The 26,983-nt window shown below is 34.8% G+C and overlaps 4 protein-coding genes and 1 pseudogene across 5 annotated transcripts; all 5 read left to right on the forward strand.

Annotated features, from left to right (window-relative positions):
* The first annotated feature begins 1,191 nt into the window (after nt 1-1,191).
* Nucleotides 1,192-6,250, forward strand: LOC121796616 (annotated as a pseudogene).
* Nucleotides 6,251-6,772: 522 nt separating this feature from the next.
* On the forward strand, nt 6,773-8,384 carry LOC121795684 (probable 2-oxoglutarate-dependent dioxygenase AOP1). The gene is made up of 3 exons (XM_042194249.1): nt 6,773-7,137; nt 7,318-7,639; nt 8,133-8,384. Exons 1-3 carry the CDS (start codon nt 6,773-6,775, stop codon nt 8,382-8,384), a joined length of 939 nt encoding a protein of 312 aa, XP_042050183.1.
* A 1,521-nt stretch (nt 8,385-9,905) lies between these two features.
* LOC121793947 (probable 2-oxoglutarate-dependent dioxygenase AOP1) lies at nt 9,906-11,338 on the forward strand. Its single transcript, XM_042191968.1, has 3 exons — nt 9,906-10,343; nt 10,524-10,845; nt 10,951-11,338. Exons 1-3 carry the CDS (start codon nt 9,979-9,981, stop codon nt 11,197-11,199), a joined length of 936 nt encoding a protein of 311 aa, XP_042047902.1. The 5' UTR covers nt 9,906-9,978; the 3' UTR covers nt 11,200-11,338.
* Nucleotides 11,339-14,400: 3,062 nt separating this feature from the next.
* On the forward strand, nt 14,401-21,264 carry LOC121795084 (protein FAR1-RELATED SEQUENCE 12-like). Of its 2 annotated transcripts, none has more exons than XM_042193521.1 (4): nt 14,401-14,976; nt 18,565-19,387; nt 19,534-20,562; nt 20,769-21,264. In XM_042193521.1, the coding sequence occupies exons 3-4, from the start codon at nt 20,001-20,003 to the stop codon at nt 21,026-21,028; spliced, it is 822 nt and encodes a 273-aa protein (XP_042049455.1). In that variant the 5' UTR covers nt 14,401-14,976; nt 18,565-19,387; nt 19,534-20,000; the 3' UTR covers nt 21,029-21,264. The 2 variants fall into 2 exon arrangements, with proteins under 2 accessions (XP_042049455.1, XP_042049454.1); XM_042193520.1 differs by having other exon boundaries at nt 14,415-14,971.
* LOC121796618 (protein FAR1-RELATED SEQUENCE 5-like) lies at nt 18,037-19,963 on the forward strand. Its single transcript, XM_042195430.1, has 5 exons — nt 18,037-18,100; nt 18,565-18,862; nt 19,005-19,252; nt 19,360-19,387; nt 19,534-19,963. Exons 1-5 carry the CDS (start codon nt 18,037-18,039, stop codon nt 19,961-19,963), a joined length of 1,068 nt encoding a protein of 355 aa, XP_042051364.1.
* Nucleotides 21,265-26,983: the final 5,719 nt, after the last annotated feature.

The following is a 26,983-nucleotide window of genomic DNA, read 5'->3' on the forward strand; positions in this document are numbered from 1 at the left end:
ATTTGCCAGTTCTCGGACGTTCTCCGATGAGCAGCAATAGGGAACGATAATATGCTCGTTGCACAAGTAAAATTTAGGGAAAATATTTCATTGATTCATTGATTGATTGATACAATGATATAATCTCTCCTATTTATAATACTAGAATACGAATACCCTAACTTATTGAATAAGAATCAAATATCTAAATATAAATTGGAAAGATATGGTGAATCAAATAGGCAACTAAATAATTGGAATATCATATGATATAGGATCGTATCAACTCCCTCACGGTTAAAATTCACCTTGTCCTCAATGAAAGCACCAGTTGTTACGGACGTCCCCCGCAACGTGACCGGATGGCGATCTTCGCGCGAGTTGCTGTGACCAAACCTTCGACGTGCTCGAAGGAAAGCTCACGATTTGCCAGTTCTCGGACGTTCTCCGATGAGCAGCAATAGGGAACGATAATATGCTCGTTGCACAAGTAAAATTTAGGGAAAATATTTCATTGATTCATTGATTGATTGATACAATGATATAATCTCTCCTATTTATAATACTAGAATACGAATACCCTAACTTATTGAATAAGAATCAAATATCTAAATATAAATTGGAAAGATATGGTGAATCAAATAGGCAACTAAATAATTGGAATATCATATGATATAGGATCGTATCAACTCCCTCACGGTTAAAATTCACCTTGTCCTCAATGAAAGCACCAGTTGTTACGGACGTCCCCCGCAACGGACCGGATGGCGATCTTCGCGCGAGTTGCTGTGACCAAACCTTCGACGTGCTCGAAGGAAAGCTCACGATTTACCAGTTCTCGGACGTTCTCCGATGAGCAGCAATAGGGAACGATAATATGCTCGTTGCACAAGTAAAATTTAGGGAAAATATTTCATTGATTCATTGATTGATTGATACAATGATATAATCTCTCCTATTTATAATACTAGAATACTAATACCCTAACTTATTGAATAAGAAACAAATATCTTAATATAAATTGGAAAGATATGGTGAATCAAATAGGCAACTAAATAATTGGAATATCCTATGATATAGGATCGTATCAAACAGCCACGGGAACATGTGCTTGTTCGCTGGTCCGATGGGTCGAACTCGCCGACGTGGGAGCCGTTGGGTTTGATTCGTCGCCGCTTTCCAAATGTGCTCCTTGAGGACAAGGATGTTGCTATGGACGGGGGAGTTGATACGATCCCCACTCAACCTCAAGACAATGTGTCGGCTGGTGCACGAATGGAGGCCGCAAAGGCCAGGAAGGAAGGTCCGGAAGTGTTGGAGCAGGGATCGATCGTAACGACAAGGCCGAAGAGGACAGTGAAGCCGCCGGAGAGGCTCGGCGACTATGTTAAGAAGTGATCGAGATGGAGCAGAGTCTTTATACTTTTAATTGTTTTATTTCCCTTATTTCCTTTTATTGTTTCTTTAGAATATTCTTATTAATTTATTGTTTTATTTCCGTTGAGTCGAGCGTAGCTATAAGCTCCGTTTCGGGTTTTCTTCGTTGATTCTTTCCCGAGATGTTTAGGAGGTGGAATCAACCCTAGGGTCCTTAGATTATAAATAGGGCTTTCTTTCACTCACATCGAATAAGAAGATTATTGATTTGCCCAACATCTCGTTGCTTTATTCTCAAAACCTAGAACTCGCGCTGCCCGACGGGAGATCCCCACGCACAGCCGATTCTTGACTCCGCTGACCCTGAGTTGGGGCGCCAGAGAGATCATTGATTGTCTATAGAACTCGCCGATCGCAGTTAAGGGGGAAAGGCTCTTAACAATCACTGTTTAAACTACTCATTAATCTTAGTATTTCATTTACGTATAGTGATCGCTCATTAATATATTATTGATATGTAAATCGAACTTTGTCGATCTAATTCAATTTCTTACCATTAATGATTTCATATGGTTCTTTTTATACTCAATATATTATTCAATATATTATTTAGAGTATACCAACCATTTACCCTAAACTCAAACCCATTTTAGTGTAAATATCATATCAAATAGTGATTTTATTCGTATTCCAGTTGGTCATAAATAGCCTTTAATTGGTCATGCAATAGAGATTTTTGATAACCCTTATTGAAACATCATATCTTAAATATCTATTTTGCACTAAAACTCGTAAGAAAATTTCACATATCAAACATGACCACCATAAAATCCACATCGAGCATTGCCCCTACACGAGGTCCGATCTATATAAATTCCATCGATTAAAAAATGTAAAATACATGAAATTAAATACTCCCTCCGTCCCATAGTAGATGGCACATTTGGGGAATGACACGAGATTTTAGGAGATGTTGTTTTGTGTGTTTGATGGAGAAAGAAAATAGTATATTTATATTAATGTGAGAGGGAGCTTTTTCCATAAAATGAAATGTGATATCTTTTGTGGGACAAACTAAAAAGGAAAGTGTGACATCTTTTATGGGACGGAGGGAGTATTTTATATCAAACAAAAATTAAAACTAGTTTTCATAATGGTTTATATCTAGCCATATAAATAGTAGTAGTATCAATAACCATGGCACTCAACTCAACCAATACAAATTTACCAAAATAATCAAAATCAGTAAAAATTAAATAAACGATCGACATTCTTTAGATGGATTCCCCCTCCCAATCTCAGCTCCCCACCATTAAAATGGAAGCACAGATTTGTTCAAATCGACCTCGGATTCAGTCCGTGCGGCTCTGGAGACGTACGGGTGCTTCGTGATCGAGTACGAAGAGATGAGTCCGCAGCTGTACGAGGCGATGTATGGGCTGTCGGAGGAACTGTTCCGCCTCCCCATTGAAACTAAACGCAACCACACTTCTCAACTTCCAGGTTTTGGCTATGGCGGAAATTATGCTGCGATGCCTCTCTTTGAATATTTCGGCATCGAACATGCTCAACAGTGGCGGATCCATATACTTGAGATTGAGGGTGCGATATATAGTTAAATCTGCATGGAGATATAACTTTTTTTTGGTCGTTATCTCAATTTTTTTAGCAAGTCACTTCATTGTATATAAAAATAGATGATATTTAAGTGTTATTAGTTGGAAGATTTTTACTACGGAGTACTATTTAAATAGAGGTTCTTTTCTAATTGAGAACTTATTTCAGTTTTAAAATAGTTTTAAATATTTAAACTAAAAGAAAATACATCATATAATTTATAGAATTTCAAATATGAACATAATTGAAAATTATAAATAATAAAGATTAGATTCAACTATACATGCTTTTATTGTGTAAAAAACAAATGAAAAAATCAACTAATAAATTATATTACTCTATGTTTAATCGTACATTAGATATATATTATTAATAATAGTAAATGCTTAAATTCAGTAATACGTAATAGTAAAAGTTAAACAGTCAATAAATGCAAACAAAAATACAGACTAATAGCAATAAAAACAAAACAGTTAACAAATGAAAGCAAAAATAAAAGACTAAATAGCAAAAAAATACACCTAGGAGATTTGAACCTGGGTCCTACACTATAAAATAGGAGTATTTTACCACTAGGCTATTCAACAATTTGGGGTACAATCATACCCCCTTGTCCTTAACTCTGTCCGCCACTGATGCTCAAGCTGATCTCGAATCGATTAGAAAGTTTACCGGCTTGTTCTGGCCCGACGGCAACTACTACTTTTGGTAATGTTATGTTCTCTTTCAAAATATACACGCCTCATCTATTGTGACACTTTTCAATTTCACTATTGGTATTTGACCTATTTATAAGTAGTTTAAATGTCACGTTAGATGTTGTGCATTAGGCTATCCACAATGGCGCCTAGCGCACCGCCTAGCCGAGCGCCGGCGCTAGGCGGTCGCTAGGCGAACCATTGCAGCTTCCGAAAACCGCCGAGCGGTTTTTCGGAATTAAAAATCGCCTAGCGCTAGGCGGTCGACGGGCGCTGGGCGATCCGCTCGGCGCCATTGCAGCGTCGGGATCGCCCAGCGCATCGCCCAGCGGTTTTTTTATTTTTTTATTTTAGATTTTCGAGACACTATATATACGCGATTTGCACTTCATTTTCATTCGCACCACTTGTATTAACGAGTACTCTCTCTATTTTTTTTAATGTAATTTTTATTATTAATGTACTTTTTTAAAATTTTAGTACTTTTTTAAATTCATTGTACTTTTTAAGTTTATTGTACTTTTTTTAAAATTAAAATAGTATTATTAATGTTTCCCGTATATGTCTCGTAAATTAAATTCCGTATATTGTGTTATTAGTGATGTGGCTATTGATGTGGCTGGGCTATTTATGATATGGCTAGGCTATGGCTGGGCTATTTCTGATGTGGCAGGAGGATTTTTAGTATTGATGATGTGGCAGGAGGAGTTTGTGGCTGGGCTATGGCTGGGCTATTGCTGGGCTATCACCACTGTAGATACCCTTATCAATTGTGACATTTTTTAAGTGTCAAAACACGTATTTTACCTATTGTCATCAAATTTGAAAGTGTAACCTCCTTTTAAATTAAGGATTGTAGTCATATAAATCCCAAAGTTTTGTCGAATTTGACAACGATACATGCACAAAACCAATTCTTTAGTAGTGAAATACCCCGTCCCACAGTAAGAGTCACACTTTGTCATCCGTTCCACAATAAGAGTTCATTTTTAAAATAAATGGAAAGTAGGTCTCACATTCCATTAACTCACATTTTATTATAAAATCAATATAAAAAAATGGGTCTCATATATTCTACTAACTTTTCCAACCCACTATTCTTTACATTTCTTAAAACTCGTGTCCACAATAAGAGTGACTCCTATTGTGGGATGGAGGGAGTAAGTGTTTTTTTCTTTCATTTCTTTTATTTTTTTATTTTTCTTATTTTAAAGAAACAACTCCTACGTAGCATCATTAAAAAAATGTCATTTGGCACATCAATATAACAGCTGAGAAAAAATAAAATTTCAAAATATGCTAGTATATTATCATAATTTCAATAAATTCGTAATTTAAATAATTATTATGCCTGTAATTAATAGAGGAATAAATATTGGAATAAAATAACCCATTATTTTCTGGTCGTCGGTTTTGATGTAAAGTGAGACGCTACACTCATACTGCAATCTGCTGTCGGAATTGTATTGGACGGTGATGAAGATGGTGACAAGCAGTTATGGATTAGAAAGATACTACAGCCCCCTTAGAACGACGCCGTTTTATATGACACGATTGATGAGATATCACGCCCCAGGTGAAGGCAAATCTAACATCGGCATCTTGCCTCACAGAGACAAGAGTTTCTTGTCTGTAATTGGGACTAACGAGGTACGGTTTGGAGATCGAAACTCGTGATGGTGATTGGATCCATTTTGAGCCCGCTCCCACAAAGTTCATCGTTGTTGTTGGTGAAGCTCTCATGGTCAGAACTCCCAATTCATTCATCCATTTATTATTATCTGTATTTCTTTTTTTACAAGCTTAATTATATCTCATATTCTACAAAGAGTAAATTATCGAGAAAATCATGAAATTTAGTCAAATTATGCGTCTGATAATTTTTTAAATAACTAGAAAAATCATCAATTTTGGAATTTGTTTGCAATTTTCTAACTATTAAATTTTTGGTGAATTGAATCCGATATAACCACTGAAAAATTATATTCCATCAGTGAATTAAATAATATCGCTTAGTCAGAGAAAACAATATAGTTTGTCAGTAAAACATTAACAATATAGATGACCAAATGTGATCCAAATAAACCTAATGGTATTTTTCAGCTGATTTCCAAACTTGAGGGATAACAAATTAGATTTGGACCAAAATTCATGGTTGTTCTTTTAATCACCTCTACAAATGGTCAACTAATAAAGTTTATTAGTAATTGTTAGTTTAATTGTTGAATTGATGTGATGTTATTTTTTAACCAAATTATATAGAATCAACAAACATTAATTGGAATCTGCGCATGAAATGTGAAATGTAATGTTGATTGTAGGCATGGAGCAATGGAAGAATATATTGCTCCCTTCACAAAGTAGTGGCGCGAGGAATAAAAGAAAAATATTCTATTGGTACATTTTCTTTTGTAAGGGGAATATTGGAAGTACCTCAAGAATTGGTGAATGACAAAAATCCACTCCAATTCAAACCTTTCAACCATTTGGATTTTCTTGACTACTGCTGTGAAGGGGGCCCGAAGACGTATGGAGCCATTCAAAGATACTGCGAAGAGTCCAACCCCATAGAATCCTAGATCGAACCCGCCCTAGCTACCCGTCCGCCCATGGAGATATGGAGACTATGTTTATAAGTTATCCTTATTGTTTTCTTTTATAAGTAGTTACATGTAATTTAATAAGTACATCTTTCCGGGTTTTCTAACGGTTCTTTCCCGGATCATATCAAGAGAGTCGAACCGCTTATATATGTTCCTAGTTCATTTATTTAAAGGTTCTTTCTCTCTTGAACTTTCAAATCCTATTTACAAGCAATGGCTAAAAATATTTTATTTATATACTACACCGCCGTTCAAATTATAGATTCTTCGAATGCTAGATACACATATGGCAATGAACTATACAAGAAAAACAATGACTAAGGATGCTTTTATTAATCAAGATTATAAATTTATGTCACATGGTAATGATCGCTGCAAATTAACTCCACCAATTACAATCCATGGCTCTTATGTTTGGAAGATTTAAATGGCTCCAATATTTAACAACTCACCCCACGAAAGAAAAGGGAATTAATCACATCTCAAATAGAAAAGAAAATGGGTTCTGAACCAATTAGACTCCCAATCATAGATTTCTCCAACCTTAAAAATCAAACTGAAACCTGGGAATCCACGAAAGCCAAAGTCTGGCAAGCCATAGAAGAATACGGCTGCTTCGAAGCAACATTCGATCACATCCCTCTTCATCTTCAAAAATCAGTAATTCATGAAACGAAACAACTATTCGATCTCCCTTTATCCATCAAATTACGCAACAGGTCCAACAAACCCTTCCATGGCTACGTCGGCCAGTACTCGATAGTCCCACTCTTCGAAAGCCTCGGGATTCCCGACGCCCTCTCCCAGGGAAAAATCCAAGCTTTCGCCGACCTAATGTGGGCCGAAGGAAATCCTACATTCAGGTACCGCCTAGCCAGGAAAATTTCAAGTTCAAGATTTCGAAAAAATGCACATTGTCAGTCATTATGATCTGAATCATCTAAAAAAATATGCTTTCGAATAAAATTTTGTAAATGTAGTCCCTGAAAGTAATAATTTTTTTTTCTGCGTCCGCTCATGTTTATGTGTGTGTAAATTACCAGCAAGACTGTGGAATCCTTCTCGGAGAAGCTGTCGGAATTGGACAAAATTGTGAGGAAAATGATTGTGGAGAGCCTTGGACTACACAAGTACATGGATGAACACATGGATTCGTCGGATTACATCTTTCGATTTCAGAAATACGATAGGCCTCGAAACAATGAGAGTGAGCTAGGGTTAACATCCCACACGGACAAGAACATCGTAACGATCTTGTACCAGAATGAGATCAACGGACTCGAAGTGCTCACCAAAGATGGACAGTGGTTAACTTCTCAACCCTCACTTAACTCATTCGTTATCATGATTGGAGACTCCTTGTATGTAAGTCCAATTCTACCTTGGCTTTGAATGTGAGAATTCACAGTAAAAAAGTGAATTAGCTCGCGGGATTAAGAAAGCATAGCATTTAATGGTCAGGCGGATCGAGAATAAAGTAGAATAGAGAAAAAAAAGTAAAATAAGAGAACAAATAAAGTAAAATAAATCAAAATATGTTGTGTTTTATGCTAGAAACGACTATCTAAGTAATTTGTGACAACACAATATTATAACGGTAGATTTACGGGTGGGATTGGGTGCCCTAGATTGTCAGGAGGACCTAATTTTCTCTTCATTTATAGCACCTTTTTAACTCGAAAACGTTAAATATTGTCGTTTTTTTTTCTTTCTAAAAATTTATGTTATGAAACTACAATTAAATAACCATGTCAAGCTCCCTTCATTGGTTCATTTTAGACGGCAAACCATTTTCACCCAGAGTCGTTTAAAAATTATGTTCTCGATTTGTCACTCTTAACCTAGCTATTGGGTGCAGTCATGGACAAACGGGCGGCTGCAGGCTCCCTACCACAAGGTGATGATGAGCGGGGAGCAAGCTCGATATTCTATTGGTTTGTTTTCGGTTCCTAAACCGGGGTACATAATTAAGGCCCCCGAAAAGATGGTGGATGAAGAGCATCCAATGCTCTTCAAGCCATATGATCATCACCAGTTTCTTCAATTTTTCTATACCCAAGCTGCTCAGAAATCTTCCATTGATGCTCTCAAAGAATATTGCGGCGTCTAATCTCTATAAATTGTTACTTCTCATCATGTTATGATCCGAATTTGTGTTTGTTTATGAATTTCTTCAGTTTCTTGGAGGTTTTCCTATAATAAAGAATACAGAGCATATTATTAAAACGATGTATTTTTGCAAACAATTATAATCAATAGTGCTCAATTTATAAGATGAGTTTACGAGTTTGCCTTTCTTGGGCTTTTTAATGAGATCACATCTCAATCTCATATAGTGTATGGGTCGATGGATTAGCCCACTTAGTAATTAAAAATCAGAACCAAAAATGAAGCGAGGCCTAATATTTCGGTTATTAGGTAACCACATCGGTTAAATGATAACCGAGTAACTGTTTATCCAGCTTGAACAATAAGTTTTTATTTATTCAGAAAATAAGCTGATTAGTTATCCCATACTATAATATTGCAAGAAAGGGGTAAACAAGTTTTGTTCATAGATACGTACACCACCGTTCAAATAATAGATTTTTCTAATGCTTGATATAGATATTCTGACAGTGATAATATGTAGTACAATGAACATATAGATCAATAAAATAAAAAAATATAAAATTTTCTGTCACTTAGCAATGATTGCCGCCATTGTCCATCAATTAGATTCATGGATCTTCTGTTCGGCAAACAAAATATTCCAGGGACAGTTTTCATTTTATAATATAACTGCATACACAATAATTAATTGGACATTACTCGAACAAATGATGGAATTAATTAAATGAAACATATCAATCCCATATATATAGTATTTATTTAAGTTCGTAGTGTATAGTTCTATCACATATCACTAAAATGAAATATCACCAAGAATATAATATATATATAAACGGGGGACAACAAAATCAGCTTGAAATCTCTTCTCGTAAGTACTCATTGCGTAAACTATATTATCATAGAAAAATTTATATATGCCAATTTATACTAAAACACAACGGACAATTTGCAGTTTGATTGCATATCTTAAACTTATACTATAAGCAATTTAAATATTCAGTAATCATGTAGTAATCGAGTATTTAATTAATCAGTACGAAAGTGGTCCATAAATCTTTCGTTGTTTCATCTTTTGCCATGTAGTCTAAATGGTATTTTAAGTTTCAATTTCCACTCTTCACCTATTAAGGATTCACGGTTAAATCAGAACTGTCTGTTCGGTTTAAAATCAGAATAGTGGTCACAGTTTTTTAAATGTAACCGCATCTCATAGGGTTAATCAGAACCGACATGCTAGTTGCATCAGTCCGGTTTAGTAATTTTGAACAGTAACCATTGGTTAACCATCGGAGTGGGGCTTAATTGGATAGACATACATGTTCGTTCTATTGGTCTGATTTCAAAATTTCTTAACCATAAATTAACCGTCGATTTTGCCTAAAATATGATAAAATTGGGAAAAGATTGTGGGAAACCAAGAAAACATGGGTCTAGGGTTTTGAAACTGTGAAAAAAACGTTTTAAAACCCAGACCCACCATTTCCTTTTTCAAACTGGAACCGGCAGTTCTTGAACCGTATTCAAAAAGTGATTTCTATAAATGGCTCCATTTGACTAAAGAAAAGGAACCACACCTCTCACATAGAAAGAAAATGGGTTCAGACACAATCAAACTCCCAATCATAGACTTCTCCAATCTCAAACCTCAAACTGAAACCTGGGATTCGACGAAAGCTCAAGTCCGGCAAGTCTTAGAAGAATACGGCTGCTTCGAAGCAACATTCGATCACATCCCTCTTCATCTCCGAAAATCAGTCATTCATGAAATTAAAGAACTCTTCGATCTCCCTTTACCCATCAAATTACGCAACAGGTCCAACAAACCCTACCACGGGTATGTCGGCCAGTACCCGATGGTCCCGCTCTACGAGAGCCTCGGGATCCCTGACGCCCTCTCCCCGGGAAAAATCAAAGGCTTTTCCGACATCATGTGGGACCAAGGCAATCCCTCGTTCAGGTATTGGCAAGCCCCGGCCATGCTTATAGTCTTTGAATTTATTCATATTTGTGTAGATCGTTATGCAAAAACCTCTATTATGATTTGAATTACTTAAAATTGTATTTTTGAATAATTTTTTAAAATATAGCCCCTACCAACTTTTTTTTTTATGCTTGCGTGTGTGTATGTTCTTACCAGCAAGAGTGTGGAGTCCTTCTCGGAGAAACTATTGGAATTGGACAAGATTGTGAGGAAAATGGTTGTGGAGAGCCTTGGACTAGACAAGTACATGGATGAGCACATGGATTCGACGGATTACCTCATTAGACTGCAAAAATATGATAAGCCTCGAAGCGATGAGACTGAGCTAGGGTTATCATCCCACACGGACAAGAACATCGTAACGATCTTGTACCAGAATGAGATCAACGGACTCGAAGTCCTCACCAAAGATGGACAGTGGTTTACTTCTCAACCCTCACTTAACTCCTTTGTTGTCATGATTGGAGAATCCTTTACCGTAAGTCTTCCGTTAAATTACAATTTTACCCCTTACTTGAGTAAATGAATCCCTTAAAAAATTATATCTTGGATCCGTCACTGCTAACATAGTTATTGGGTGCAGGCATGGTCAAACGGGCGGTTGCACGCACCCTACCATAAGGTGATGATGAGTGGAAACGAAGCTCGATACTCTATCGGATTGTTTTCGGTTCCTAAACCGGGATACATAATTAAGGCCCCCGAAGAGATGGTGGATGAAGAGCATCCATTGCTCTTCAAGCCCTATGATCATCACCAGTTTCTTCAATTTTACTATACTGAAGCTGGTCAGAGATCTCCAGCAGCTCTCAAACAATACTGTGGTGTCTAAGCTCCGGAAATTCTCACTTCTGATTATGATAATTATCTTCCAAATTTGTGTGTGTGTTAGTGAATTTCTTCAATTTCTGTGAGGTTTTCCTTTGTAATAAAGAATTACTATATTATAAGATCGATGTACTTCTGCCTCATTATTAACTTCTTTGAAAATGTGTCGTAGCTCTAAGTTTAATTATCTTATAAGACGTCTCAAAAGCTTATAAAATAAATATGTGTAATAAAATTAAGGGATATTGGCACCTATTATCATTGAACTTTAAAAAAGTTGGGGTTTTCCCACGAACTTTGAAATTGACAAATAATATCACGAACTTTACACTGGGTTTGTTATTTCCCACCAGTGAAAAAATTCCGGCTATATTAATAGATTGAAGAACAAATTTGAAGGGTGTGCTTCAATAAAAACTATTCTCAAAGATTGAAAATCTTGAAACTCTCGAAGTTGTTTTCGAGAAATTACGAAAAAAATCTGTATCATGATATTATTTGCCGGAATTTTTTTATTGGTGGAAAATAACAAACTCGGGGTAAAGTTCGTGATATTATTTGTCAATTTCAAAGTTCGTGGGAAAAACCCAACTTTTTGAAAGTTTCATGATATTAGGTGTCAATATCCCTGAAATTAATAATACTCCTTGCGCCTATGATTAAATGTCACAGGGTTGACCTTTCGGGTTTTAAGAAATTATTAGACTTTATAAGGAAAAATGAATAGTAAAAGCTAATGGAGTGTGAGTCCTACTTTTATATTTAGTTTTATAATAAAATATAAGTAGAATGAGTTAATTGAATGTGAGATCCACTTACTAAAAAAAAAGTGAAATGAGACATTCATTGGCGGAAGAAGAACAAAAAAAAATGAGACATTTAATAATGGACAGAAGAAAAGAGTATACTACAATGACATCAATTAAGATACTATACCATATACACTGTATATGGGATCACAACACTATCTTTTAAGGTGCAAAATTCTACTACATTGGACCACATGAGATGAAAACTACATGGACACATGCAATTTGAACCCAAGATCAATATTACATTCATTTGTTTCTTAACAATAATTTTTTAAGTGCGTTTACTAAATATAGAAAATTTTCATTTTAGGAAATGAACTCCACAATCTACAAACACTAATTTCACTACTTTTTCTCTTCCTCTTTCTTCTATTATCCATTTTTTCTGTCTTACTTTATTAATTTTTCATTAAAGCCCGTACCGTTTCTGAGATTCTTGTTTTTTAGAAAAAAGAGGGAGTTATATTTTTATTTAAACTGATTAGTTATCCACCCTCTAATATAGCAAGCAATGGCTTAAGAAAGTACACACCACCGTTCAAATTATAGATTTTTCTAGGAAAAACACATCTCATGTCCTTGTACTAATACATTTTGTTTTATTAAGTCTTTATACAAATTGTTGGTTAGATCCTGGTATCAGCATTCTTTTTTCATTAAATCCTCTTTTTTTTTGTTTCATTAGGTTCTTATACTATTGCATTTTAAATTAAGAGGTTTTATATTTTTTATTTTTATTTGATGAATTTTACAGTTTAATTAATTTTTCTTGAGTTAGTTAAATTCATTTTTTCTCTAATTTATTTTAAAATTAACTCAATTGCAATATTAACATAAGAATCATTGAAAAATAAAAAAAATCGATATTGTCATTTTTCTAAATGCTTAATATATACATATGACAATGAAAGAAATTATATAATTAATAAACCAATGTAATTAAATTTAAAATTTTTGGTCATTTAGTAATGATTGCTGCAATACTTCACGATTTGGATCCATGGATCTTCTTTTAGCCGGATAACATAGAAAACAATTGGTGGAATTAACTGTACGAAACATCAAACATATATACGTCCCATGTATTTAATTCAGTTTTGTTTTTACCAGCAAGAGTGTGGAGTCCTTCTCGAAGAAACTGTCGAATTGGAAGATTAGGTGTGCAGACATGGTGTCACGACCACAACTCCCTAGTACTAGTGAGCGTAGCTATTCTGTGACTAAAAATAATCTCATAAACCATGGATTAAACATAAGTGAACAATTCAACTCAAGATAATGGTTTCGAAGGCGAATGGGTACATAGTCAAAAGAAAATCAGAGTATCGAGACTAAATTCATAAATTCCTAGAACATAGTTCTATTGCAGCGGAAGAGTTCAAGACAAAATAGTATGTATGAAGACATACTACTTTGGGCTACCTAACTACTTATTAACGGTCACTTCCCAACACCTTCGTCGCCTCAATCACGTTCAACCTGCACATTAGAAAAGAAACATTCAGGGCTGAGTACTTGATATACTCAGTGAGCACAGTGCCGAAAACAGTTCTATTTAATCTGTCAGCCATAGCTGAGTGAACACGGGGTTTTTTATTTAAAAAGACCCGAGTCACTAAATTCCTTTCATTTCATAAAATTGATTGCGCAATCACATAAACATAAATACCATATCTAGACGTATATGAACCGGGAATGTGGCCACATTCCACGACGGTCACTGGACCGACCAACTCGAAAGCTAGCACATGGTCCCCATATGTGTACACTAGTCCGAGTAGGGTTTACGGCCCTACTGGGACCCGAATTCGATTCAACATGATTGGCATAGCGAAGCAGATAGGTAATCGTAAAACAAATCATGGCATGACAATATATTCAAAACACATTCACATTTTCATACAAAACCACGTTTTGAAAAGATATGCCCACCTCAGAGCTTAATTCCTTAATTGAAAGTCCCTCGACTTGGTCTTACTTGACGTGCGACGACGTCCCTTTAGAAAATAAAGTATACTTAAAATTAGGCTTAAGAAGTTAAATACTTAACGTGTATGCATTTCTAAGCGTGTGATCATTTTTTTACCTTATCCATAGAAAGTCCTTAAGTTTTAATTAAATCAAGCGATTTAATTTATTTAGGAATTAGCAAAATTATTCGAGCATTAGTTAAATTCCAGAAATCTAAATTTAATGTCATGAGATTAATAACGGCTATCCATTATTTAATCGGTAAAACATTAGGAGCTCCTATAAACTAAATTAGATTTTTTTTGTCATACTAGTATTTTAATTGGTAGCCCATTCCATAATTAAATCTTTATAAGGCAGCCAATCATCAATTTAATTACTCTGGCCCAAATATAAAAGGAAAAGGTCTAACATCAATTTTTAATCCCCTGGTCCGATATCAATTTACTTCCCATTGGCCCTTTATTACTTATGTGGAGTGGCCTAAATCAGAAAATTAATTGGGGAGGCCCAAATCTCCTCCTACTCCACCTCGTCGCTGCCCCCTTCTTCTTTAACCATTCTTTCCCCCAAATTAAGAATTGAAGACAAAACCCTAGCCCTTCTCTCCTCTTCCTCGGCGCAAATCTCCGCTCCACCGGCCGACGGAGCGTCTCCTGCCCTAGTCCTCGTCATCCTCGGTCGCCGGCGTCTCGTATTGGCGGAAGTTCCGCCGTCGCCATTCTGCTGCAGAGAGCGACTCCAAACGGAGACGGTCGCAGCGGCGTTCCCTCCGTCGCCGGTGGCCTCCCACGACGTCTTCCTCTCTACTTCTCTCAAATTCTTCCCCCCTCATAACTCTCTTTCTTTTCTCGAGAATCTGCCGCCGCCACCGTGGGGGTTCAGCCATCGCCATCCGTGTACACTCAGGCGGCGGATCTCCGGCCTTCTCACGACTCATACAACCGCCCTTTCCCAACGCCTCTACGGCCACTGCCTCCTTGCTCCCGAGAGGTAAGGTTAGGGGAGTTTCCTTTTATTTCTTGTTGGTTGTATTTTCTAAGATTTAGATTTTTTATTTAACAGTTATGGTGTTTCCATTTTGGACTGAGTCCGACCTGATTTAAAATGTATGAGACCGAAAATTCAAAACTTAGTGTCTAGGACCAAAATCATAAAAATGCAATATGTTTAGGACCACATTTGGTCTTTGGTCCATTTAAAATGACAACATACCACCAACGAGGACTCTTAGATTTAGGAGCAGATTCAATCTTAGCCTGCTGTCACGCTCGCATTTTCTAAGGATATGAAACACGATTGATCGTGACTAGGGGAGGGTTAAAGAAGAGGGGAATAAAGGGAAAACAACACAACTCGACCATAGCTCGAAATAAATGCGAATAAATTGAATAAAATCAGATTATCAGTTGATGATGGGATTCGACAACTTTTCGATTCCCCTTTAGCCATCAAACAACTTAACAAAAATTCACACAAACTTTTACATGGCTATGTTGGCCAAAACGATTTCGGTCCACTCATAGAATGTATGGGCATCGATGGCGCCCTCTCGTCTCACGTAGACCTTCGCCAACCTCATGTGGCCTTATCAAGGCAATCCCACTTTCAGGTTTAATCCCTTTTTTGTTTAATTTATTAATATTGCCATTTTGATGACCATTTTTAATACATGTGGATCTACTAAAAAGGTTAATGTTGCTAACTTTTGATGAATTCACTATTGAGATTCATATAATTGTTTCGCTTATGATAGTTATGTACTAGTGTTCTACATAGTTTCTTTTTTACATTAATTTTTGTTGGATATTATTTTTATTTGATGAATTTTGCAGTTTAGTTATTTTTTCTTGACTTAGTTAAATTAATTTTTTTTCTCTAATTTATTTTAAAATTAACTCAATTGCAATATTAACACAAGAATCATTGAAAAATAAAAAAATTTCGATATTGTCATTTTTCTAAATATTTGATACACTATAAAAAAAACAGTGTTTACCGAGCACCAAATTACTCGGAAAAATGACGAAGTGCTGGGAAATACCTATTATTCCGAGTACTTTCCTCTCGAGAAGCCCTTCAAGAATATGGGTGTTTTGAAGCTAAATTCAATAACATTGTACCTCTCGAGTTGAGGAAATCAGTTGGTGATGGGATTCGACAAGTTTTTGATCTCCCTTTAACCATCAAACTACCTAACAAAAATTCACACAAACCTTTTATCAATACTCATCTTCTAATTCTAATCTCTTCAAATATCTTTTGGGCTTTTTGATACGCTCGGATTTTGCACAGTTTTAAGGTCACTTTTTGGTCCGTTTTGAGTGTCAGCTGCACTTGAAGGGGTTGGTAACGGAAGCGTGCGTTCTAACGGATCACATAAAACTGATCTATTTAGCAGATTATTTAGACAAACTCTATTCGCATAATTATTACATGTATCATGCTCGCAACTTGAATTATAAACATGCTTTAGCACAAAATATCCCTAAAACATGCGTACTACTGAGTTAGCCAATTTACCTCGTTGATTCCTTTGAGAATCGAAGATGGCTTGTGTGTTCTCCATGTGAAGATCTTGAGAACTCGACCTCGGATCTTCTGACTGGTGTCCTGGACTGTAGACTGATATTTGTGTGGGCAAATCTCACCAGTGTACTAGAACTTAAATAACGAAGACAGAAACCTGCTCACGGAAGGAGAGCAATTTTCGATTCTCTCTCTAGATGGAGAGGGGCGAAAATTATGATTTTGAAAAAGTGTATTTTTTGTCTCTTTTATTCTCCTATTTATATTAAGTCACATATTGGGCCCAGTCAGGGATCTAAGGAAGAATTTGGACATGACCTCACCCAATTAGTTTTTTACTAATTAAATTGAACCCACAATTTCATACAAGCTTATATTGGAATATTACAAGCAGCCACTACAAAAATAATATTGCACTGCCTTTCCAAATTCGAAATTACAAGTATTCCGGGTTTCCTTTTGCGTGTGTAATTCATTTCACGTGCTTAAGATAGAAACATCAATTAATTAATAAATGTCTTCTATGGACTTAATTAATTAATATATTTTAATCTCCAAGAGTGGACTTAGCAAGAAACTCTTATTTATTATTCATATAGTAATAAAACTTCAACTAGCTAGGTTTCGAATAATAAAACCGAGAAGAAATAGGAGAGGTTTCGATTTGAATCAGAGACAAAATCGTGTGAATGCTGAGGAATTGTTGAAATCTGAGAGAAATCTCACAGAAATCTCTCAAATCACCAAACACAAGCTGAATAACCTAATTAAAACATGAAATTACCATTCTGTCATTTTGTAATTAATTAATCTAAAATATTTTCCATTTGGTAAATTCTGGACTACTCTTTTAATAAAAATGAGTGGCTGATGTTGCATCTCATTTCTCAATTAGCTTAAAAAATCTCAATTGATCATGGATAAACTGAGGTTTTTGTGATGTATTTCTGAAAGAATCTCGTTTGCTAATTACTTTTATCGTCGTTCATCCGAAAATTGATAAATTTTCGAACAACAGACGACTTATTCGACGGAGTTTGGTTGAATCTGAAGTTTTTAGATTAATTTTATCGACTTTGATTCTGTTTTTATGCTTTATTTGTTGATTTCCAGTCGAATTTGTTCATACTCAGTTTTTTTTGCTTTTTCTTCTTTAGCTTCGAGTTCAATTCGTAATCAATACCTAAGGTGTTGTCTGATGGATTCTCCATCTTATTTCGAGTCGACGTCGACGAATGGTGAAGCTAATTTGGATTGGTTTTCATTAACATGACTTTTTTGTACTTTGTTGGTGAATTATACTCTGTTGACATAAATGCACAACTGTTGATATTTGAATTGATGTTTTGTTGATATAAATGCAAATCTGTTGACATGATGTATGTTACCTGTTAAATATTCTATATAGTTATACTCTTTGTTGACATTTTGTTGACATAAATGCAAATCTGTTGACATGATGTATGTTACCTGTTAAATATTCTATATAGTTATACTTTTTGTTGACATACAAAATAGTTGTATGCAAAATGCACTCTCCTCTGGCTGAAGAGCCCCTGCTGTGGTGTTTGTTGGTGGAGGAAGGTGTTATGGGTAGGGTTGACAGTCCATGATAGGATGTCTAAGATGTTGGTGTTGGTGTGTTGGTGGTGCGTTTTTTGAGATTTTGATTCTGGTGTGGGTCAGTTAAGATATGCTAGTTGACATTATGTTCTGGTTTGAATTGATGTTCTGTTGACATAAATGAAAATATGTTAACATGGTGTATGTTACATGTTAAATATTCTATGTAGATATACTCTTTGTTGACATTTTGTTGACATACAAAATAGTTGTATGCAAAATGCACCCTCCCCTGGCTGAAGAACCCTTGTTGTAGTGTTTGTTGGTTGACGAAGGGGTTATAGGTAGGGTTGAGAGTCCATGATAGGATGTCTGATACGTTGGTGCTGCTTATTTAGAGATTTTGATTCTGGATTCTGGTGTGGGTCAGTTAAGATATGCTAGTTGACATTATCTGTTTTAGGTTGTTGACATATTTTCCCATTATGTTGTAGGATGTGTTATTCCAATTTGCAACGCTGAGTTGAGGCCTTATGAAGGTCAAAAATTTTCTTCACTTGAGGAGGGAATTTCCTTTTATGAAAAGTATGCTCAAGAGGCTTATTTTGATTGTCGAAGATTTGGAAATATGTCTAGTGGTGGTGTTATTACTTTTCAGTATGTTATTTGCAACAGACAAGGTTTTCATACAGTTGATCCGTTGGATGTCGATGTAAGTATATCTGAGGATGTGAACGTGTCAGATGATGATAAAGTAACTTCAAAGAAGAAACATAGACGTGGCACAAAAAGGTGTGGATGTGGAGCAAGGATCGATTTCAAGTTTTTTTTTCTGATTGTCGTGTTAAATATTATCTTGTGCATCAATTCATTGAAGAACACAATCATGCTATGGTTGACAAAGATCATATCGATTTATGAAAGGAAATCGCAGTATGAATGATGTTCATCACAAGTTTGTTGAAGATTGCACCAAAGCTAACATCGGTCCTACTTCAACTTTCAACTTATTAAAGGAGTTTTTGGGTGGTTATGATGTTGTTGGGTGTATGTTGAATGATGTTGTTGGGTGTACGTTGAATGATGTTAGGAATTGTTCTCGTGATATTAAAGAGAAACTGAAAGAAGTCGATGTTCAAATGACCCTAAATCAGATGCAAGAGAAGAAGAGAATTTGTGAAGGTTTTTTTACAAATATCAATTATCACTTGATGATAATAAGTTAGTGAGCTTATTTTGGTCTGATACTGAGTCTCGGAAACATTACCATATGTTTGGAGATGTTGTAGCATTTGATACAACATATTCGACAAACAGGTATTTTATTTATTATACTTGGTAATTGACATACATAGTAGTTAATTGACTTAGCAGTTGACATAGTAGTCAACATAGGATATATCTGTAGTAGACATTGGTTATTATTAAAAATTTGTTATTGTGTTGATCTATTTGTTCAATAGGTATCGTATGGTGTTTGATCTATTTACCGGGAAAGACAATCACATGTGTCCTATTGCATTTGGAGCTGGTTTCGTATCCAGTGAGAATTGTGATGCATTCTCATGGCTTTTCACTGTGTTTGTTGAATGCATGGGTGTTGCTCCAAGGATCATAATTACATACCAAGATTGGAGAATGAGGCTTGCATTTGAGAAGGTATTATCTAGTACAAGGCATCGCTTGTGCATGTGGCATATTATGAGCAAGTTGTTTGAGAAAATACTTAAATCTTTTTCTGATAGAGAAAAGTTTAGTAAGGAGTTTAAGACTTGTGTTTGGTCAGAATTGTTAGATCTAGATGAGTTTGACATATTATGGACTGGTATTGTTGAAAAATATGGTGTGGAAGATCATAAATGGTTTAAGGACATGTTTGTGAATTGCTATTAGACATTTGTGAATCCCAACCTACTTTAGAGATGTTCCTATGGGTTCTTTAATGAGAACACCATCTTTTTCAGAATCTGAAAACAGATTTTTTAAGAGGTACTCAAAACCGTTGTTTAATTTTGCTGACTTCACTCTTCAGTATAATAATGCCATTGATGCTCAAAGGAATCAACCTAAAAGGCTTGACTATTATGATTCTATAATCTCTCCAAAATATGCCACTAATTTAGCATTTGAGAAGCAATTGGCATCTGTATACATGGATAGGATGTTTAGAGTGGTACAAGAATTGATTTTTGAGGCTGATAAGAGTTGTCGGATGATTAACATGTCCACTTTGGAGAACATCGAGGTCTTTAAAGTTTCTGATGCTAGAAAGAAGACCATCACAGTTACATATGAGATAGAGAATGAGTCATTTGATTGTGAGTGTAAACTATTTGAAAGGTGTGGTTATCTATGCAACCACCTTTTCTTCGTCTTCAGAAACAAAGATGTCAACAATATTCCAGATAAGTATGTTGGTAACCAGTGGCTGAAAAGTGAATTATTGAAGGCAGTTCATGGTCTCACGAGTGATGAAAGTGCGTCTGACAAAGGTATGTGAACTGTTTCCTATAGATATTTCAGTTTATTTGTCATATGTTGCTCAAACAGGACGACGACATTCTCTGTATCTAACAAAAACACTCATGTTTAGTATATTTCAATTTTTTGTTGACATAAACTATATAGGCTGTTGACATGTTACAGATTTAGTGTTCATATAATTTATATAGGATAATGACATGTTATATGTTTGCAGGTTCTAACGAAGATGACAAGCTACAGATTGGTAACAGGTGTCATGGACGTTACTTTGGTCTATATCAACGCGCTTTTAAGAATAAAAATCATCTGATTGCATTGGATAATTTGCTTGCGGGTATTGGTCCTCAAATTTTTACTGATGACACTACTGGATCTTCATCAGTTGATACAAATGATTCCATCAAGAACATATATGGTATTGCTGTACTAGAAGAAATAACTGCACATGCTCCAGATGTGGTTAGTACAAAGTGAGGTGCAAGTGATAAGAAAAGCAGGATTAAGTCGAGCATAGAGAAAGCAATTGAAAAAACAAGTAAACTTCATAGGCGTTGTGGAAAGTGTCATAAAGTGACTGATCATAATGCCAGGAGTTGTGGCAGAAAGTAGACATAATTGTTCTTTTTTAACAAACAGAGTTGTTTTTTAGTTTTAACATATGTTACAAGTTATTGACATTTTCTTATTAGTTGTTGATATTTAATTTTGCACTCTGACTTTTGGCACTGGAATCTTCCAGAATGGAACAACATTCTGTTGTCAGTGCAATAAAATTCATGTTAGTTACAATTAAAATTATGTCAAATATATATACTAGTCATGTCAGCAACTAATATAATTATGTCAACTATGCTGCATCTCGTGTCAACAGTACATACAAGTCATGTCAACTACGGTACATATCGTGTCAACTACATGTACAAGCCATGTCAACTATGTTACATACTATGTCAACTACACATAGAACGATGTCAACTACAATTATAAGTCAAGTCAACAACAATCATAGGGAAAAATAACTGTTGACATTTAATAAGAAAAAATAGTTGTTGATATTTGATAAGAAAAAATAGTTGTTGACATTTAATTCTAGTTGTTGACATTTGATAAGAAAAAATAGTTATTGATATTTAATTCTAGTTGTTGACATTTGATATATTACTATAGACTGCATGGTTTAAAAATTAGTTTGAGATAATTGTTTTACATATCCATTTAAAAAACATGATAAGATCAAATATCCAAACCACTTTTTGTTCAAAATCAGAATAAAACCATTCCTTGAACTTGTTCTGTAACTCAGGCAATCTGTGCTTGTTTGCTGTCATCCAGTCGTCAGCGACGCGTACTATATACATACACTTCTTGTTGCTCCCTGATGTAAGCATCGCTTCGCAATATCTTCCTCTGAGTATCTGTAGAATCTTTGTGCCACGTGGAAAAAATCCAATATTCCATTCCCTTCCCTTTCTGCCAAAGTAAGTTTCCATGTGTTTCCTCAAATATATACCACTGTCTTCTTTATTGGTGCTTGTGGCCCAATCTAAAGGAACAACTTTGTATGGAGACTTCTTTATATATTCTGATAGCTCTGATATGTTCTTCTCTTTGAAGTATGCCTCAAACATATCTTTCTGCAAATATATAAAAAAAAACTAAACTAAACTATTTATACAAAGCATTTCGACAAGATGCATAAATTATGTCAACAAAATGTAAACAGAATGTCAATTTTATTTAAAAAAGCATACCAGTATTCCAACATCAAGGTTATACTTTTCCAATGGATCCTTGTCTTTAGGTGGTTTGACACTATCTATTATCTCAATTTTGTTGATCTTCATCCAAAATACCACAAGGTAGTAATAGCCACTTGTAAAAACTGGGAAGAAGACCTGTATAACATGAGAGAAAATATTAGAGAAAAGAATTTGACAACACCTGTCCAAATTTATGTTGTTGACATTGTGAGATCTCTGTACAAAAATAAATTTGTTACCAAATCAATTTTTCTCCAATCGAAATCATGTATTCTACTAGTCTCTTGATCAATTCGTGATATAAAGTTGTTCTTGGATTGTAATGGATTCCAATGAGGCTCCCGATTTGTTATATTCAAATACTGCATTCAACATTTTTTGTGAGTGAAATATGTCATTCAAATAGTTTTCATATAAATTTAGATTACTCACGCATGGGGATGTTGTTAGAAACAGGCGTGGAGGTGAAGTTTCTGCCCTTTCTTTTTCTCTGAAGTTCGGGTATGTTGCCCATACATCAATTACACCTATATTGATTTCTGTATGGGATTTCATAGATGAAAACACTCATTTGCTTGCCCAAACAAAGCCATTAGTGTAAGCACATGTATCACTGAAATGAAAGTGTGCAGACAACATTTAAATATCATTCATAAATTATGTCAACTGCATAGAAATTTAAAAGTTATTCAAAGAATTAGATTATGCATACTCATTTGTTCCTTTAGTTTCTACTATGTAGTAGTAGATATCTCTTTCATCCCGATTCAGGGTTGGTTTCATATGCACAGCTCGTATTTCAAATGGTGAGCGTAGCACTGGGCTAGGACGCATTTCAACACGAGTCCGTCTCTCTCTAGCTTCAGCTAGTGGAATCTCAGAGATTGGAACAGGATTCTGTTCTCAGTGAATTTAATGTTACTTACAATTACAAATCATGTCAACTATATTATACTAACCATATCAATAACTAATATAATTATGTCAACTACGATACATTATACTATGTTCAAACAAGCATATACTCTGTTTTATAACTATGTCAATAGCTATTGTATGAAATGAAACACAATAAATCTATATAAATAACTCTTTCTGGTTCAATCTACAGTCATCCTAACAGCTATTCAAACAAGCATATACGGTTATTATAGCTATGTCAATAGCTATTGTATGAAATGTCAATAATCTTAAAAATTTAAACAAATCCTTAACTGGAAGGTGATGCTTCCAATTGCGATTCTACCATGGCTAATCAACAAAACAATTCAGCAGAAATCGAATTCATAAGAAAACAAATCCAGATATGTTTTAATACACTAAAATCGAAGCAATATACTTAAAATTTTTATCAATTGCTGAACCTGAAGAAGTCGGAACCACCGCTGAAGAAATCGGAACCACCGCTGATGTGGAACGCCGATTCTCTTCGATCGGCGCTTCAACCGATTCAGCTACAATCGCTTCTGCCGATTCTCTTCGAATTTGGTCTTCAATCGTCATTGTAGAAATTTATGTTTGAAGGTTTACGATTTGAATTTTGAAGATCAGCAAATTTGTGTTTGCACAATTGTATGAATTATATGAAGATCATAAGATATTTCAGCGAGAGTTTTTAGAGAGGGTTTTAGAAAATTATTTCAAATCTAATTTTATTTTTTTCCGCCATTTGATTAATGAAATGACACTTATACCCCCTGTGTTGACATAATGTGATAGCTGTTGACATTTAGTTAATTTTGTGGATTAGTGACTGATATTGCATCTCATTTCTCAATTTAGCTAAATAATCTCAACCTAACAGGACCATATATATATATATATATATATATATATATGGGCGCGTTATAATGATAATTCCAATTTGTGTGATAACCCTATAACTAAATCTTCACCACACATTTTAAAAATATGTGGTTTGGATGTAATCTAACAAAACTACCATTTTATCAAATAAAACTATCATATTTCGGATATATTAAGGGAAAAATTTTCATTTCGTTATTAAATTGGGCGGGTAAGAAGAAAACGTGAATCAAACGCTGCATTCAAGTTCTCTCACACTCAAACCCTCCGAATCGCATTTCAAACCCTTGCTTCTTCAGTTTCGGAGGAAAAATCATCCAAATTCTAGAATATGTCTAGGGAAAACGCTCAAGCATCATCGAAGGAAGGCTGGATGAAGTTTATTACTCATTTCACTTTTGTTTTTGCTAGATTTTATCATTTTTCCAGAGATTCTCCTTTTTTTAGATTCTATAGTTTTTAGTGTAGATTTAGAGTTACATATGACAGCATGATGAATTTACTTCATACATGGTTTTGTATTATCAATTCATACCTTATTCCATGATGAATTAGTGTTTAAAATTATAAAATGATAGTTTCAGGGGATAAAATGATAGTTTCAAATGATAAAATGATAACAGGGATAGAAATCAGCTGCTTCTACTAATGTATTGAATTTCATACCAATCATTGGCTTCAAAGCATCATCACAAACATGAATGCACATACCTACAAATCAGTAAAACTATCATTTTATCAACTTAGAGTATCATTTTATCCGACAAAACTATCATTTTATCAACTCAGCGTATCATTCTATCCGGAAAAACTATCATTTTATCAAGTCAGAGTATCATTCTATCCGGCAAAACTATCATTTTATCAACTCAGAGTATCATTCTATCCGGCAAAACTATCATTTTATCAACTCAGAGTATCATTCTATCCGGCAAAACTATCATTTTATCAACTCAGAGTATCATTCTATCCGGCAAAACTATCATTTTATCAACTCAGAGTATCATTATATCCGGCAAAACTATCATTTTATCAACTCAGAGTATCATTCTATCCAGCAAAACTATCATTTTATCAACTCAGAGTATCATTCTATCTGACAAAACTATCATTTTATCAACTCAGAGTATCATTCTATTCGGCAAAACTATCATTTTATCAACTCAGAGTATCATTCTATCTGACAAAACTATCATTTTATCAACTCAGAGTATCATTCTATCCGGCAAAACTATCATTGTATGCAGTAAACCTAACATTTATAAGCCAAAAGTATCATTTTATCAACTCAGAGTATCATTCTAACCGGAAAAACTATCATTTTATGCAGTAAACCTAACATTTATAAGCCAAAAGTATCATCTTAACACATAATCGGCAATACATAATATAATTAAATAAGAAGTTCAATACATCAGAAACATAAACCAATCGACAACTAATATTAATCTAAAATCAAATTCAATACATGAAGCAAAACAATCAATAAATTAAAATATGAACACAATCAATAAGCTAGATAATAGATAATGATTGTTACCTTCGTTATTTGCTACAAACTCCATCGAAGCAAATTCTGACAGCAATTGAACAGGTAATCAATGAAAATAAGAACGCAAAATTGAAAACATCTCACCGGTCACAATTCACAATTATGCGAGAAATATGGAAACAAAATCTGGAGATAATGGAATAATGAACCAAAATGGAAGAAAATCTGGAAACAAAATCGATGAGAAGAGGAATATGGAAACAAAATCGCTGAGAAGAGGAGAGAATCGAAATGAGAGAGAATGAAAGAATGAAGCGAAATTCAGAAATTAAATGAGATAAATGACATATTTACCCCCTGCACATTTTTTATGAAGTAAATCTAAGTTTGAATCTCAACCACAAGATTAGAAAATATGTGTGGTTCATATTTAGTTATATGAGTATTACGTGATTTGAGGGTTATTATATGATCACATTAGGGCCCTTAGATCTAGTTTTTAGTGGATGAGATGAGATGATGTAGTAAAAATTTTAGTAGTTCATTACATACACAAATTACTTCAACACGGGGGTATTTAAGTCATTTTATAAGTAGGGTAAAAGTTAGAATTCGTAGATCACAAAAATTTCACTCATTCTCATACCCCGCCCGTCTCTTCTTCTCTCAAAACCTCTCCGAAAACCTCTTTGAAAAATCAAGGATTCTTCATCTTCATCGATCATCTCCAATTCAGCATCTCCATCGGTCGATTCAGCATATCCATCGATCATCTCCGACCGATTTCAACTGAAATCGACGACAATCATCCCCGATTCAACATCTCCATCAGCTGATTCAGAAATCTCCATCCACCGAGATCGACATCTCTTCAGCCTAACCTGAAATCGGCGTCAATTCGAAATGGTTGACACACGCAAATTTTCGACCGAATGAGAAGGACACCTATTACGTTCTGGCCGTACGTCTGGTTCAGGTAATACCCATTTGATTTTTTCTTTGATTTTTCTTTAGGAGAGATTACTTCAGCATTTGATTGTTGCATAAATCGATTATTTTAGGATAGATTACTTCATAGTACTTCTCTGATATTTAAGAGAAATATATCAAAAAGTGTGGCTACAGAAATCATCGATTTAGTTCATTTCATGAGGATATTACTTCCTTTCATGAGATTATTACTTCATTTCATGAGGCTATTAATTTAGTGTTTGATTTTTCATTTTTTTTAAATTTATGTGGTTAATGTGTGCTTCTGGTTCATTTCTGGACTCATTTGAATTATGTGGCATAAAATGATATGCATCTTCTAAATGTGATTTATTACTTTATAATTTGGAAACATTGCTTCATAATTCAGATTTCAAAGCA

Source organism: Salvia splendens, chromosome 3, assembly GCF_004379255.2.
Source record: "Salvia splendens isolate huo1 chromosome 3, SspV2, whole genome shotgun sequence".
Lineage (NCBI taxonomy): Eukaryota > Viridiplantae > Streptophyta > Magnoliopsida > Lamiales > Lamiaceae > Salvia > Salvia splendens.